The 18,000-nt window shown below is 36.4% G+C and overlaps 1 protein-coding gene across 6 annotated transcripts in view; it reads left to right on the top strand.

The window, feature by feature from the left end:
* LOC119648679 (alpha-tubulin N-acetyltransferase) overlaps positions 1–18,000 on the top strand; it is a 69,836-nt gene that overhangs the window by 25,412 nt on the left and 26,424 nt on the right. For all 6 annotated transcript variants that reach the window (XM_038050474.1, XM_038050477.1, XM_038050476.1 and 3 more), the window contains exons 4-9: positions 3,834–4,199; positions 8,379–8,535; positions 8,699–9,064; positions 9,807–9,950; positions 10,012–10,062; positions 10,124–10,273. In XM_038050474.1, coding sequence (XP_037906402.1) covers positions 3,834–4,199; positions 8,379–8,535; positions 8,699–9,064; positions 9,807–9,950; positions 10,012–10,062; positions 10,124–10,273 — 1,234 coding nt within the window. The remainder of the gene's footprint in view (positions 1–3,833; positions 4,200–8,378; positions 8,536–8,698; positions 9,065–9,806; positions 9,951–10,011; positions 10,063–10,123; positions 10,274–18,000) is intronic.

Here is an 18,000-nt window from a genome sequence, read left to right as displayed (position 1 = left end):
CGTTAGGAAAACTGCGACGGAACTTATTACTGTGTCTGAAAAATCGACAACAAAGTCTTGTTCAAATGATTATACATATGGACTTGAATCTATATACAGGGTGCAAAAATGAAACCCGGACACCATCGTACAAAAAGCATAAGGAAGCATTTCGTACGATGGTGTCCCGATTTCAATTTTGCTCACTGTACATACATAATTGTCTATAACACCCTAATTCCGTTTCCTCTTCGTTTTGTAAGAATTTTATAAATCTTTGACTTTGTGAAGTATGTTTGTCACTTTCTGAGTTACCCATACAAATTAGTAAACCTGAAAATTTTCTACATATGGAAACGTCCAGAAATTGCTTTCTGAAAAACTGTAATCTTATATGGAAAAAGTTACGAATCAAATTTTGCGGGGAAGTAACAATATATCTAGTTTTTATTTATTTGAATTCAATGTCTTTGGAGTCATATTTTCAATTAACACGTTCAGAGCTTACGCCGCGCTTGATGTAGTGTGTTGACTTCTTCTACAGGTGCGCCGGTAGTGAATTAATTTCTGTAATTTGGCATTAGATTATACTTCGTTATGCTTCACATACTCGCGATATGATTCAGATTAGGATTCTAAGCGGTTCAGTTCCAAATAGCCATGTTTTTTGAAAAGTGTTCGAATAATAAATATGCACGTTAGATTTTGTGAATTGCATAATTAATAAGAAAACTAGACTGAATCTTCTAACCAAAATTTAGTTATGGTGAATTTCTATAAAAATATCCGCTTCGAACCGTATCCGTCATACCTCATGCTAACAACATTAGAAAGTATTACTCTATCGAAATTGCATTGCTTTTCATCTGTAAAAGTTGTTGTCCTTTTTTTGCAATTGAAATAAAATGTGCCGATTCTACTAATCGGGTTTATACCATAATTCAATAGTTTAGTATCTATTCCTACTTTAGAAGGTTATTGTTTTCACGTTTGAACCGCTTAGCTTCATTGACTTTCCTTTGCTCTTGATAAAACCAGCGAAGTGATTATTACTTTGCAAGCAATCCTTTAATGATTTTGAGTTGAACGCTCGCTTCCGATATCAACTGAATCATATAGATCTGTTCGGAATGTAACTCAAGCAGTCAATTCAATGAATTCAGATGATTTGAGAATCTTTCAGGTGGGCTTTTTGGATGACCTGCACTTGTTTGCGTACTTTCCGTTTGACGGCCGGTTGAATAAAAAAACCTTATGCAACACTGTAGGTGTATCTTCCTCATCCAGCAGTTTCTTTGATTCGGAAATCTGGAAAGGCAGTTATTTCAACAGCAAGGTTAAATTGAGACCGTTTTGTGCTAGTGTCCTTTGTGTGTGGCTATATGGAAGTAGCACATGGAAAGTGATCCCACTGTCGCTCGAAAACTCGAATTCTTCTTCTATCTGTGACGTACGCTGGACTGGTACTATCTCGAACGATTAACTTGGTTGGCGCAACGGTAGTGGGTAGGTCACACATTAAGGTTATGAAAATTTTATTTCTGGCTACGCCGTGCAGTGGAGCCAGTCACTTATTGCGTTGAGGTTAAATTTCAAACGCAGTTGAACTCCAAAGCCGAGTCCAACAGGGCTGCATTCTTTCATCGACACTATCTCGGCATCGGTAAAGTCCTTGATGCTATCTTGTTTGGAGGGCGTGAGGGTTTTCAATAGACGATATCATTTTCCCTCGTACACCAAATCGTGGACCTCGGCCAAATAACGCTAGATTTAGAGTCGAACTGGAAATAAATATCAGCAAAATCAAGGGTTCAATTTTTTTTATCTGCATTAATATGCAGAGCATCGAAGACGTCAATCAATTTGTCTACTTGGTAGCGTTGTTTTTGCACTTGGTTGGAATTTGTTGTGTACTGTATTCCTCGTGCTTTGTTTGGAAATATTGGTTCTATTCTATTCTATATCAGGCGTTTAGTAGTCTAACATATTTCATCGGAAAACCATTTTCCTTTAATGTTAGAAATTAATATTCGCTTTTGTTGTTATGAAATTCAACGTCACTTACTATAGTCCCTTGAGGACTAGATTCAAGTGGCGTTTACTTTCTGTTCTCTAGGATGGAAGCAAGTGAATTATACACTCTGGTGCTTTTCCTTTTCAACATTTTAACTTTGGGATTTTCCATTCCGTATGACTAACGTGTGTAAGTATGTTAGTTGAGAATTGGCTTCCAGTACAGTTAACTATAATTTCATAAGGTTTTAATTGAATTCCCCATGGAACGCTAGGGAGGATCAGGAATCCTCCGTCGACATATCTGATTAGTACTTTTGGGGTCTCATGTAGTTCACTCACGTGTTTTTGTAACAATATCTACGTATGTGACAGTGTGCTTTCCATAGACGGTCCAAATACTTGCTTTCTGCCGTTCAACTAGTTGTTGTTGTCTAAAATCCAAGAACTTCCATTTTCAATTCATCGAATTTAATTTTATGACTTATGTTCTCCTATATATGTTTTTTTGTATTCAACTCCTAGATACTCTAAAACGCTGCATTTTTCTGAAATGAGTTCGGTAGCAGATACTACAAAAATGCCTCCGTTGACAGCACGTGGCGCTAATAAAATATGTTGCCCTATTCCTGAGTATCCCTAGAACGGAAGTCGTAACAGAGAAAAAAATCTGGTTTGTGTCGTGACAATTCGCTGATGTATAACAATTTATAGAAAAGCTAGTGGGTGTCAAAAAACCTCAGACATTTTGTTATTAATATTGTTCGGTACGTCTGGAGAGATTAATATTTTAGGCCCCACCTAGCACTTCTCAGCAACCCCACTTTGCCTGCACTCCGTAGTCATTAAGTTAACTAGGGAATCAAGCTACCTTCATACATGTGTGAAAATTGGGCGTAACCCGATGGATTTTAAAAATTCATCACTATAACTAATGTTATACTTAGTGTTCAGATTTTTTCTACAAGTCATTGTAAACGATAAGTATTTTGTTCTTATGTTCTACTTTTTCTTGAAAAATAAATACTCATTGATACTAATGAAAAATAATGATACAATCATGTTATTTACCTAATTTATTCATGAATTACGCAAGCCTATCGATTAGAAATAGGATACTACTCATTAGCTTTGACACATGCTCGTGTACGAAATAATACAGTCTAATGAATATGAGCCGAATCAACCCTCCCACAGGGTCAATAAACTCTAGAAGTGTAACTTTGTTGCGACGTAAAATGACGGCTGTGTGTTTTTTTGAAAAGGCCAATCTAATTTCGAATGCGATGTTGTCCACAACAGTGGCCATCTATTAAAATAAATAATTATAGTATTCGTGTTCGAAGAAAGTATTACTCTATTATGCACAAAACTATACAGTGGCAACTTGATTTCAATCTTTATTGGGGGCTGTTTTGGCGCTTTCCTTAGCGTCGATAGTTGGCTGTACTTTTAACTCCTCCGCGTAACCTGCTTGCGAAAGTCCTTATGTTGATGTGGTCACCGTCGCGTGATTTCATGCCGTGCTAATCTTCTGTGTGTAATTTATGTATGGTAACTTATGCCACGTTCATATACATATCCTAGGCAATGTATTGCTAAGTAAATTCTCAGCTATCCTTTTTAGTTTTTTATCAGATTATATGGTTATAAGTACATTGAATGGTTCTTGAGTAACATAATAGAAGCAGATTTTAAGATTAAGCTCTCCTTCAAATGTTTTTCAAGAAATATTTCATTTGCTTGCGTTCCACAATTTAAAAGGAATACAATAAAAAAATTTATCAAAAACTTACATGATATAATGATTAAATTTAATTTCTACATTTTTTTCATTTCAGTGGTGCTGTTGTTGGCCTATTGAAAGTAGGTAAAAAGTCCCTGTACGTATTCGACCAAAATGGTCAAACACAAATGGTTAATGCGCCATGTGTACTTGATTTCTATGTTCACGAGTCGCGGCAAAGATCCGGATTAGGGCGAAATTTGTTCGATACAATGCTTCAACAAGAAGATTTTGTACCACAGAAGCTAGCCGTTGATAGGCCATCCGATAAATTACTCGGATTTCTTCGTAAACATTATGGTCTGCAGAAAACCATTCCGCAAATGAATAATTTCGTTGTTTATGATGGTTTCTTTGAGAAACCGAAACCACAAGAAAATAATGTTACAAATCATGATGGTCGCATGCACATTACTGCAAGGTAAGTGTGATAATGATGTGTTAATTGAAGGGTTTTCTTGTGTGTTTTGATAATGTAATTCAATTCTTTATTTTGAGCCTTTGTATAATAGATGTATTTTCAGTTAAGTTGTTTGGCAATGTTTACTCGTTAGTTCTGTTAATTGCAAAATGTGTTTTGTTGTATTGTATAAATCAGTTGTTGCAATGTTTTCAGTTGGATTGAATTTCATTTTATTACCGATAATCATGGGAACGTGTTGGCAATTGTCACCAGAGCTTACATAGTAGTTTGCGATAATGAGGAATTTATTCACTTGAAAAGAAGATTGTAGGCGAGACTCGGAGATATTTCAAGGCCTATTGGTGCGATCCAAATTTTCTCACCACAACGGAGGCAAAGTAGGCTATGCTATCCCATAATCGTTTCTGGAACTAAATCTTAAATTTTCTCAATTTGCTGTTATAATTTTTGCGTTGGACGCTCAAAGCTCAGTTTACACTTTCTGTGTCTTTTGAACTGATTGTATACAACTTTCGTCGACAGTTTTACTCGGTGTTGAGGCTCTGTAGATACAGCCGCTCTTGCACCCAGATTCTCTTCATTGTTGAAGAAATTAGCCAAATATGTCGCCATTTACAGAAGATTTCATATTTCGATGGATGAATTAAAAAAGGGCTCATAGATCATTCCGTAATTTGAATCCTTCTTTCCTTGCAGCTCCCTATAGATACAGAGAGAATCCGCAACTGAAGAGTTGTCGCGTAGATTGAATAGGATCGAGCTAAGACAGTTGCCGCGAGGAATTTCATTTTTGACTGTGATTTTACTATCATACAAGGAAAGCATTTTGAGCTGTAAGATTGCAAGTATTCATATTGACATTTCAATGGGAATCGCTTCTCAATCAGGACATTTGTCAGAGGTCTAGATCAACACTCTTATACGTATTTTCAATGTCAAGATGTGCAGTAGGTTGAGGGTCTTCAGTATTCTGGCTAGTTCCTTCCACTAATTTATATGCTGATACCAACGCTATCCATTGGCTAACACCGTCTTCATTTAATAAGTCTAAATGGTTGTATTATAATAGAGGAAAGGACATTTTCAAAATGTGTGTAATGATAGTTGACAGAGTTTAGGTATTGGATTTTGTTGTTTTTGTTCCATTTGTTGTTACGTCCTTTTACCCGGTTTTTTGCGAAAGCTACAAATTATTTTCCATTATTATTTTCTTAGGTTGCATGACGCCACAGAGTTTACTCCAGGCAGTTGTTCCTTTGAGTACCTATTTATTTTTTTTGGTTAGTCTTAGATCTGAATGTTTTATAGGTTGCTTGGTTCTCCCTGAAGAAAAATTTAAGCTGCGGATGTCACCATCATTTTAGTAAGAGCCTCTTGCATTGGACGACATCAAACCACCATTGGAACGTGGTGACGTATTTTCGAGTTTTTGATGTTATAGGTTCTGCAAGGCAAATTCAGAATTTTCCAAACTAATTTCAGAACTTTTCAAACTAACTATAATGGTGTGTTCGAAAGCCGTGGTATTGCTGTTGAACAAACCATAAAAGGCTTAACCAGGCCTTTCGGCAGGGGGTAGAGGGGTTCCTCCGGATCCGACTATTTTTCGGGGTCAGGAATGGAAATTTTGTTTTTAACATTGCCAGATAAGAAGAAAGGGCCCAATTAGTACTTTTCGGAATTGGTACTTGGATAAGGCATAACTTTGGAAAGTTTGAATAAAATCCAATTATTATTAACAAAGTTATAGAAGGTGAAACTTTTACATTTTATATTTATATGTTTTTGTAAATGAAGCGCCTAATTTAAATAAATATGATTGTACATTGAACAAGCGGTATTCAACATGCGTACTTTATATGTACATATGTATACTTTTATGCACGGAGTAAATCGGAAATATTTGTTCGATCAAACTATATACGTGCATGTGTAAGTATAGTATTCGGTAATAGGCAATATTTGTTTGTTTAAAGTGAGCATAATATCTACGTCTGTAATATGTACGTATTTCTTGTAGATTCAAAGAAAATATAAAGGAATATTTTAGGTTTTTAGCCATATACGAATAGAAAAATGTGCGTAGAAAGTTTCTGACATAAGATGAACACAAAACTTTTATACCCAAAGCACCAGTTTCCGGTATTCCGGCTTGTTTACATTAACAATGCCATGAAATTTAAATTTGTTGATATCTCATCAGTTGTAAGTCATTTAAACTCTTTCTTATTCCCTCTGATGGTGTAATCCTATCCAGGTGGGCTAGATATGACCTTTTGCAAGGGTGTTAAATAACAACCCATTGTTGATTACTTCTAAATCACATTTTTGCAAAATAACCATTGGGGGAAGGGGGGCTTTGCTTAACAGAGTAAAAAATCAACGCTTCAATATCAGATTTCATGTCTTTGCTGGTTATTTTTTGAATGATTCCTGGCCATCCAATTATCTGAAATAACCTTCATACATTAACGAAAATTTCAAGTTCCATCAAAAGAAACTCTATTTTCCTGTTAAGAAATTGAGCTCATTAGAATTATCCTGGAAAAGAAACCAAAAGACTATTCATACTCCTTGCAAATCCAATAGGACTGAAGACTCAACCAGAGAACGCAGAAATACAAAACCGAGCGCAAAAAGCTGTAAATGATATAGGCACAATAAGCAAATGATCGAAACGAAACTAATCTATCTAGCTACATCTTATTGTGTCATTAGCGAATCTGCAACATGCTCTGATAAATTCCGAATAGGATGACTTACACCATAGATAGATGGTGGAGTGTCAAGGTTCTGTAGAATTGTGGATGTGGCACAAGCATAGCAAACATAAAATAGAAAAATTTCGGTTACAATTTCCACCCATTTCTGAACGGGACAAAGTCTAAAGGCTGAAGATAAATGAAATTCTTCCAATTTGAACCTAATTGTTTGATGTTCTTCTGCGTTGTGGAACAACTCAATAATTTTTTCTCCCTTGTCTGCCACCTAAAATTTCCCGAAATAATAGTTGAACGCCAATATAAGTGCCTTTTTTGCTGATGAGTTTACAAATCAAAAGATCAACATCATTATCCTCGCATAGGTTTTGCCACTTTGGTTGTTAATTCTTTTCATTGTGTAAATCTTGTATGGAGCGAAGATTGCATTTCGACTGAACTCCTCCATGTGCTCCGGAATATAGTACAATTCGGCATAACCGTTACTTATCTTTGATCGACTCAACTTGAAATTCATCGAGAACTTTGTGATGATGTATCAAAGGAAGAGTTTTAATAATAGTTGTGAGCTTATCTGGATGCCCATTCCGTCACCGTTAGAGCAAAATGCTGGTTCTGTTGAAAGCCTAATCAGGGCTTATGAGGATCCGCGATCTTCGAAGGGTTAGCATGGTCTGGTCATTCACGGGTGATATAATGCAATTTAGAATAGTGGTGTAATGTGCATGTCATCGTGCATGAAAGTCTATTGTTGGCAAGAGTCGTAAGCGGGAAGATTGTTACACTATATTTGTTGCTCGCCGTTACAGAAGTCGAAAAGTAGAATGTGAACAACTGGTTCGCTAATATCTTTATTGAATTACGCATTATTTTTCCGTGTTCATCGATTATTGACAATTTTTGAAATTGCGGATAAGTAATATCATATTTGATGCGGGTTGGATTAGAATCAATTCGCCCAAGACAGTAAAGTATCAGTGAGGTGTGGTGATTTCCAGTTGAAAAAAGAAGCTTTGCTAATTAGAAATAATGGGAGTTATTTCTAAGGATGTTTTTTTCCGTAGTGGCCAGTACTATTTTAACATTCGGGTTTTTAGATTTAATATAGTTAATTTATCTGAAATGTTGCGAATGTTGAACGTTAGGGCAACTTTCTAAATCGATATAAAATCCTTATAAGTGGTAAATTTATAATTACTGGTGTCGTCATCCATTCCTACCAACTTCATCAAAAATGTGTGAACAGTAAATTTAAAGTTAAATGAAATCTAATCATCCTCTGCTGCTTATTAAACAAATGTAACGGATTTTTTTTTTAAATTTCATATTTTTTTAATGTATTGCTTGTTCTATTATGTTTACTAACTAAAACTCTGTTGTGTTATTAAAACTTCACTCTATTGTATGAATTAACTAATCGTATCTAATAAAGAACTTTTAATTTCTCTATGTCCAGTCCTAACACAGCGTTATTTGGCCCGCAATTTATTAATGACGAACAGAATAAGAGGTCAAAGGCTCAACAGAATGCATCAAATACTAGTATACCACTAATACAAAATTCACCAGTTGGACGATACGCTGCTCCCAGACCGATGTGCAGTATGGCTGAGGTATATAACATTATTAATGATAGTTTCCAAATAATTTTAGTGCTAATTAACCAATCTATTTCGTATAAAATAATCAATTTTCAAAAAATTTTCTCCTAAATTCCTATGAATGTTGTGTATGTAATGTGTATGTAAAATAATTGCATTTGAACTGAATGAAAAGTGTCTTTCGACCGAAGAAGTCGATCCCAGTATGAATCGATTGAATCCCTCAGCGTCGGGTCTCAACAAGCAGACCCCTTCGAATGTTGGAATAAACATAACAAACTCTGTAAATACAAATGCTAATTTGCATAGACCAAGTTCTTCCAATATAATGGCTAATAACACAAATAATCCGGCGTTAAATAATATTCCAAGATCTAGTCCGTCAACCACTTCCATGAATAGACCTAGTTCTTCAAATACTGGATTGAATAAACCTGCACCATCAAATACATTGATCAATCGTGAGAGAGCGGCAGGTCTTCCGTCACAGAATTATAATCAACATGGTGATGCGCCAACTTCACTGAACGAACTATCACCGGTAAATTATATGATTTTCTTTCTTCAGGAAGGGAACATCAGTTCTGTTTTTTTGTTACTGTATTAAAAATCGTACTTTGTCGACTTTGTTGCTAACTAATAGCATTTTGTGTTTTTACTTTTTTCTTTAAAGGCGACAACTTCCTCTAAAGTTTTCATAAGAACTGTTCTCAATGTATGTTCAAAAATTGAAGTACTGTACAGGGTGTCCCATTCACGATTATACAAATTTTAATGGTGGATAGTATCACTTGTTTGAGGAAAATTGGTCCATGCAGATCAATCAATTACACATCAAGAACATGTTTTCTCCCATTTAATACATTCGTAAATTTTCCATAATTAAGCCAATTATTTTTACATGCCAATTTAGATAAAAAATCGATTTTGAAATTTCTTTAAAGTTACACAATTATATCTTCGGATTGATGCTGACCTTTGTAATTGGAAAAGTGTTAATTTATAAGAAATTTTATGTAATTTCCGAAAATGATATCTAATCTAGGATTAAATGATTGAGCGAGTGGCAAATTGCAATTTTATTGGGAGGGTTGAGCTGTTGCTACTATTCACGAAAAACGCAATAACTCTATAAGGGTAAAAGATAGAGTGGCCATTCCATGGACCAATTGTCCTCTACCATCGTGAACGGGTCACCCTATATATCCCAGATTGGCTTCAGTTTCTTATGCTCGATTTAAATAGTAAATTGGTATTATTAAAATATACGAAATTTGCTCTAGCAAACTCAAACTCCTATGCAAGCGCCTACCCAAGGTGTAACGCAAGTCCCAATGCAAGGTTTAGTGCAAGCCCAAATCCAGGGGCCAAATAAAGTTCCATCTCAAATAAACATGGACGTCAACCCAGCAGAACCGATCGGAAAGGTATCACACGGCTTGATATTTCAAATATGATCAGCGAAATTAATTCTGTGTAACTATATAGACAAATTTGGCCACTCAAGAAGGAAAGGTGCAATCCGAGCAACCAATATATGTATGTATAGCATTTCCTAAACAAACTCATTGTGACATTTGTTATTTATTGCAAAACGAAGACGGAAGCCCCGAATGATGTACTACAGGAAGTGTGTCCTCATTGTGCTACAACATTCCCATCTCGTAGCTCTACAATGAAAATTGTTACTTCGAAGGTGTCACTTTCTAATCAACAAGCCAATGTGGTGAATAATCAAGCAAATGATGCGGTAAAATCATTTCAGTACAATATTTTACAGATTCACTTCACTTTACAGCTTCCTTTGCTGTTTGTTTCGATGATTGCGGCTTTGTTCCGAAAGAAGTTCATTAAATTTAGTTGTGAATTTTAAAGAATTTCCATTTGAAATTCAGCAGATAAGTTCATTCGCTAAAAAGTCAATTTGGGGAAATGTTCGAAGCTCCCAACCCTTTATTAACTCTGAAAAGTTAGTGTATCAATAAATAATGATGTAAATTCTGAATTAGTTAGTGAAGTAGAAATTAACCCATGAAACTTTCTGTTTATTACGTTTAGAGGTTATTCGACTAGATGCATCTAGTCAGGCCCCTTTTCAGGGTTTGTTATTCCTCAGGTTGTAGACCTGCACTGCTCATTTGCGGGACAATATGGTACGATATGAGAGACCATTTCGTTCCCCTCATTGCAAGGACTTCATTTTGCGTCTCCAGTATATATGCAAGAACCGACTATTATGACTAGTATGGATTTTCTGTGGTTACAGATTGCCTCTGCTTTTGTTTGGGCTCTCAGCTCTTTACACTTTTTATGGCAGTGGGTTTTTGTTCTTCTAATGGTGATTATGATCCGTGTTTTGCAAATGAGTCGACTTTGAAGTTCTGCTATTCACTCTTAATGTTATTTGATTTTCAGGTCTTGTTGGCATTCCCATAGCAGCTTAGATCTGATTGGGTTGATGCAATTTTAAAAGCAGGCAGTTGTCCGAGAGGATATGGAGGTAGTATGCCTGTACTTCCTCCGTAGATATGCAGGTTTATCGCATACATCGGAGTTTCCATGTGTCCTATTCGGATTCACTTGATGTATCCCTGCCTGTGTCCTTAGCTGTTTTGGATCCATCTGTGTACTATAATATCTGGTTTCTGAGATGGCTACCTCGCCGGAATTTCCTATTCCCTAATTAAGGTTTCAACCTTATTCTGGGTAAAATTTTGGCGGCAAGTAATTTCTATTTTTGAATTGGATTTGCGATTTCGTGCCATTCTAGTTTAGTCCCCATATACAATGACGAACACCGTAGGACGTGGAAGAAACTTCACACATCACACTTCTTAACTGAAAAGACTTTGATGAAGCCTTTCCTCTTGTGAATGAAGTCGCTGTTTAAGTAATATACAACTGCCTCTCGAAGCAGAAATGACGTTATTTTGATCATCGATGCACTCATGCATAGTAAAGCCGCCGGGTTTGGCGGTGTCTGATAGAACTATGTATCGCAACGCCGGCAGTTGGCACTTGAACTTCGTCTACATCATGTGGGTAACCAAATACCAGAACGGCCAAAAGGATGAATATTGAGAAAGAGTGAAACTAGCTACAATGCTTGACCGATTGAAATGATGAAGCTCAGCAGATGGTATCGTTGTCTTGAATTCGATATTGGCGCTAGATGTAGACGGAAAGTATTTGTCTCATTCGTGGTTCATTCCTTTGGTAAACGTTTCTACATGATAGTACAGTCGCCGTTGGTATGGACTATCCCAACGTCCGTATGAGCCTCGTCATGCATCTGTCCATTACATGTTACAGAAATTGTTGTGGATCTGCTGTTTACAGTTGCTCACAAATTCATGCATCTAATATTTTGATTTGTTATGAGTGTTCGTAATACACATACATATCTAATACACGTGCGGCACGTCATCTATCTAAGAAGAACTAGTCGAGTTGGAAACAATTCGTTTTATTGAAATCAATAGTCTCTTCTTGTTCGGGACATTCGTTATCGCATTTGTTAGCGCTTCTGTGTTTAGGAGACTCAAAGGATCGCAATGTTCGTATAATGAAAAGGTAGCTATAGTTTGTGTCTAACTCGTTGAAATAGTCTATGGCAGACCAGCTGTACATTTGGTTTGCTGACCCTTTCAGCGAAATCTCCTAATCAATGGGAGACTGCAGCGCTGTAACAATTCATGTCGGAAATTCTGATTTACATCAAAAGCTGCCATTAATATCTTTGCTAGTAGACCTTTCTTTCACCTCTTCAATACTTAGTCGTATCTTGAATCAAGAAATACCTTCATTCTTTAATTCTCATCGAATGATTCGAGACCGGTCTAATTTCTCGATGTGTGGTACACAACATCACGTTTCCATACTTTATACTCCTTCATCGAAATGATGTGGGGTTAGAATTGTAAGTGGTAATCATATTTTTGTTTTATATTATTCCGAGCGATGTCATTCTCCAAGCCTAAAATATACATCAAAATCGAATGTTGGGTAAGTTGTTAAGACCAAGATCTGTTTATTGATCTCGAGTTACAATTTTCGTGGGCAAAAGAAACATTTTACAATCTTTCGGTTTCCCTTGAACGCTTTTCATACGTGTATGAAAAAAATAATTCGCCTAAACTTCCCCAAGTTTCAATTGTAATATAAAATATAGGTGAACTATGTACAATAATTCCCGTCCTACTGAAGGAGACCGAGAGCAAGCTGCATTAAACAAACTAGATCTTATAGAATATATTATGAGTCATCATTTCCTGGTCTATATTATATGAACTAAGTTCCTAATAACTTGGCTGACACCAGTGATGACTGAATAATTTTGCATTTACATATTTACGGACATATTTTCTAGTATATTATCTTCTTACGAAAATCAATACTCCTCTATGTTAAGGAAGCAAAGTTCTATCTGTTACACAGAATTGACCAAGTGACCACTTCGGTATATGGCTTCTGCCACTTTTCCTTTCATTCGACTAGTCACATTCCAAAGGCAGAAGCATGGCAACCATACCAAATGGGGGTATGCAGATACAGTAAAGACTTTCACTGTCGTAAAACACAGGAAATGCACGGAAAGTGAAAATTCCTTTCGTGCTAGACCGCGATTATTTTGCTTAGTATTTTTACATTAAACGAAACAAGGATGGCTTTTATTTTTGGGTTATGTTGCCGTCTGGGCTCATTTGAGTTTAATTTTGCGAAATATTATGGTAATTAAAATGGTGAATGTTATAAATAATTAAATTAGTGTGTAATCATGCTCACTAGTTTAGGCAGAGTGGAAATGAGCTGCAAATGGATTGAATTAGAACATGTTGTGATATTATTATATCATGTATATATGTACTTTTTCGTGTTAATTTGTAGTCAAGAGTTTAATACACTGAATGAATTTCGCTTGAAGGATTCTACTAAGTAGAGAAATGAATTCATGAAGATGTTTATAAATTTGATTTCTTTTACCAGACTTAAAAGTGTTATAAATTTCTATAAATTAGTTACTTGTCCTGTCAGTTGTATGACGATAAAATTGATTCCCTCGTATAGTAGAAAGTCACACAGGTAAAAAAAAGATATAACGCTGGTGGTTTTTTTGTTGGCTTTCCTCTAATATTTTCTTCTTTCCATTAAATGATCACTTCGAGGGCACATATACTATACATATCCGCGAGGTAAACCCTTGTCAGAGGTTACAGCGCTGCAACCATATCTAAATGATATCTATATATCTTTTCTTCACACTATACATTTCTCAAGGAACCCTGGGAAATATATAATTCTTTATATTTATTGTTCTTGTTCCTCTACGCAGTACCCATAGATTAATGAGAAAATACAGAGAATAAAAGCCTGACTATACAAAGGGATAGTATATTTGACCAAATTCGATTCTTGGCTTAAAAATTGTCTGTAATTTAGCATAAGCACTGCTACAGTGGATTGAGTCAACGGAACATCCAAGACATGGAGTGCAAATTAAATCAGGGTTTTAGTCCTGCTAAATCGATAAAGAGTTTCTTATTCTTATAATCCTCAACAGCGCAACAATATGTACTGAACTCCAGACATCCCGGCTTTGCGCTGAGGTCCAGAACCGATAAGAGTGAATATAATATTTTCGCTGACTATGTAATCTACTCCGAGCATATGGGTTAATAAATGGGCACTATAATAAATGGCGAACTTGCTCTTCTCCAGGAGACCGGTTCCTGTCCAACGCATCTATTGCAAAGCTGTGACAGGTGTATCGTTGAGCTGTTGAGCAGTTTTCGGCCCGCACAGCGAGCGTACGTCCTTTTGTTGCCGCGTCCGTCGTTGTGTTGTCCGAGGCTCCTTTTGTCGATTCGTAACAATTGTTTTCTGTATAGGCTTGTAGGCCTCAGTTTATCCCGAGATTTGCTCTTATCCTTCTTTGTTTGCAGTTTTTCGTTAAAAAAGGACTCTCAATGGTTGCGACGTGAAGGTGGAGATTGAGTTTGCTAGCAGAGCTATTGGTGTTTGTTGAGCAGGCGTTACCCAGGTTTTATATTCCCTCGTAGATACAAGTCCTCGCTTTCACCTTGAGACCTATACTACCCTTTGACCGAAGTTTCTTAACCGCCGAGAATTTAGCTATTGTGTTAACTTAATCACTAAATTGCATAACAGAATGGAATATTACGTATTAAGTAAATGTGTTTTTGAAATAGACCCATATTTTCTGCAGGTCCTAAAAATGTGACAAATTTATCGACTAGAAACGAAAGCCTAATATTGAATTTTAGAACTTTGATTTATCACCTTTACACGCTAAAATTCTTTCAATTTCTCCTTTATGTTGCCTACAATTTGCAATTTAAAAATTGAGAACCGTCATCAAAGCTATAAATCCAATATGTAATGTCAAATTAGAATTCATAGTATATCAAGGAAGACAGGATAAAGGCACTACTAATGATAGTAACACTCTCTGCAAATTCTTTCAAAATCTTAAAATATCATCTAAAGTTGGCGAACGTTTGGTTCAAATTGTGGTTAATGGTCATTTATGCAGAAATTTTATATTCTTTACTAGAGAAACAGTCCAGCTCTTTGTATCCGTGGTAACCAAATCGAAATGACTGTTCAAAAATGCAGATAAAGTAGACCTAAAAATTAACTAACGAACAACTGGTAATATCAGACTTATTTACAAGCCATCAGATCAGAGAATTTAAACAAATGAACTCTTTTCGAAAGCAATTCTTCTTCTAAAAGTTGTTGATAACAATTAAACTGAAATTCAGATTAGATTGAAAGTTCCAAGCATGTTTTTTGTTACCCTTGAAAGTTTTGGTGGTAGTAGACCAATATCGGATATATATGGTTGCCTTTCATCCCTTAGTGGGACTTGATGCGTCAACCACGCTTACGTACTATCATACACAGTGCCTTGAAATACGCTTCCATTCCATCCAGGACTCTTCTATTGCTCTGCGCCAAGGGCACCTGGAGCCGCCCACTCGTCTGCCATCTCGTGAGGAAGGGTTCCACTGCATGGCATAGCCAACAATGGAATTGTCGCCTCTCTTTAATGTGTTGCCTATACATTATCACTTCCGCCTTCTTATCAATTCCTCCATAGGTACATACATAACTGTCCTGTGCGCCGACTAAGTTTTTAATTCGAAATAGTATCAGACCAGCGTATCCCGCTCATACGTACCAGAAAAATTTTCATGAATGCTTGCTCTTAACTTGATCTTGATGTTGAGATGATTGCATTTCCTGATTTTAGACAAGGTGGCGAAGGTGGATTTAGCGTCGGGCGACATCCAGTTTAATACCATCGTCGGCAAAAACGACATTTCCAAGATATACAAATTGATCAACGCCTTCGATGCTCTGCCCATTAAGGCAGATAGGGAGAATACGATGACCTGTGGAACTGATAACTTCGGTTTTTAAGGCTTTGTGTAAAACAAAACTTTATTACAATCAGTTCACGGTCTGTCTGTCCGCCACACGCATTTTTCTCGGAGATTGTAACAGCGGTTGACAGCAAATTTGGTGGAAAGGTGGAAACTGTGAACGCTCACACATACTGTGAATTACATCCTTTACGTCGAATTTAAGGGGAGGTCTCCATACATGCAAAAGGGGGGTGTATATTTTTTTCAACAAATATAGTCATGTGGGGTATCAAATGAAAGGTCTCGATTAGTATTTTCCGAAGCTGGTCTTAGTTTTAACATTTGTTGGAAAGGCGGGGAGTTCGGGGGGTCAAAAATGATCATTTATTTAATGACGCCATTCGTAGAAACTGCCCAACCGAAACGCCTAAAAAAATTAAGGGGCTGCCACTATATGGTGCCTAGGCTTCGAAGTATCTTCCATATCATAAAGTTAATAATAGTATATTTTACTATAATTTTCAGCCATTGGCTTCAGAAGCCCCCTTAAGTTCAACCTAGCATCACCAAATTACAGCAATGTAGGCTATAATATAGAGCTTGATCCTACCAAGTTTGATGGAAATCGCACTATTACTAACAAAGTTGTCACTTCTTTGGAAATTCAGGCTTTCGAATGTCAATATCACCTGAAAGTGGATATTCTCACAAAATATATGCATATATTACGTGCTAGGTTCTAATGGGACAAATGCCCGCTCAAATGGATTTATAAAAAAAATACTCAAAACCTTTCATACCTGAAGCCGGTTTCCCGACTTGTTCTATCTTCACTCTGACTCTCCTTGCCACTTATCTTAAGTCCAGAGCCATTTGACCAAGCTCTGTGACTCGGTTAAGGAGCAAAAATTATCTGCGTACTGGAACTGTTTGAGGATAGATGCCATGGTCTATAGAAACCTTTATAACATTGAGGCCTTAGAAAGCAAATCATTCCAATCTTAGTTTAATTAAAGTTAATAGCCTTCAGCGTTTCCTTCGCGTTCATTCCAGAACTGATAAATCTGTAGCAGTGTAAAGCTTTCAAAAATATTCAAGTTCTAGTAATATTGACAGAATTATGTCTTAGGGAACTACTTATCACCACCTAAGATATGCAAGACAGTTTTTAGCTGAGTGCATATCACTTCATACCTAAAGTTCGAATTATCTGCATTTTCTCGCGTATCCTCCGACACTTAAAATTCCAATTGTTTCTTGTCTCCGCATTTGTTCTTATTTCATCTCATCAATCTACCTTTAACAATTTTTCATGTCCTCAAGGGGTTTATTTAATTAAGGTGTAAAAGATGTATTTATTACAAGTAGCGAATTCAGTATGGGACGCCTGAGAAGTGTTCATTTGAATAAATTATAAACAAACAAGTCGGGAAACCGGAAGCTAAACGCTTCAGGTACGAAAGGTTTTGTGTATTCCTTTGTACGTAGCACGTAATATATCCATATACATATTATGTGAGAGTATCCACTTTCGGGTGATATTGACATTCATAGTATTCAATTTCAGAAGCAACAAATTTGAGGTATTATAACTTTGTTAGTAATAGTGCGATTTCCACCAAACTTGGTAAGATCATGCTCTATATTATAGCCTATATCACTGCAAAATTTCATGGTACTAGGATGAACTTAAGGGGGGTTTCTAGCTAATTACAAAAAATTAGAGTAATATACTATTATTAACTTTATTTAAACAGATGTCGGCATGGAAGGTATTTCGGAGCCCAGGCACCATATAGTGGCAGCCTCTTGATTTTTTTCAGATTTTTCGGTTTGGTGCTCTCTGAGAATGGCCCCCTTAAAGAAGTGATCACTTTCAACCCCCCGCACTCCCCACCCTTACAACGAATGTCAAAACTGAAAACGGCTTTGAAAAGTACTAATCGAGACCTTTCATTTGATACATGATACATGACTATATTTGATGAAAAAAAATTTTACACCCCCCTTTTGCATGTATGGGGACTCCCCCTTAAATTCGACGTAAAAGGATGTAATTCACTGCATGCGTGAGCGTTCACAGTTC

Source organism: Hermetia illucens, chromosome 2 (assembly GCF_905115235.1).
Source record: "Hermetia illucens chromosome 2, iHerIll2.2.curated.20191125, whole genome shotgun sequence".
NCBI classification, from domain to species: Eukaryota; Metazoa; Arthropoda; class Insecta; order Diptera; family Stratiomyidae; genus Hermetia; species Hermetia illucens.
The sequence above is the reverse complement of the archived record's forward strand: the minus strand, read 5'-3'. Positions and strand labels throughout refer to the sequence as shown.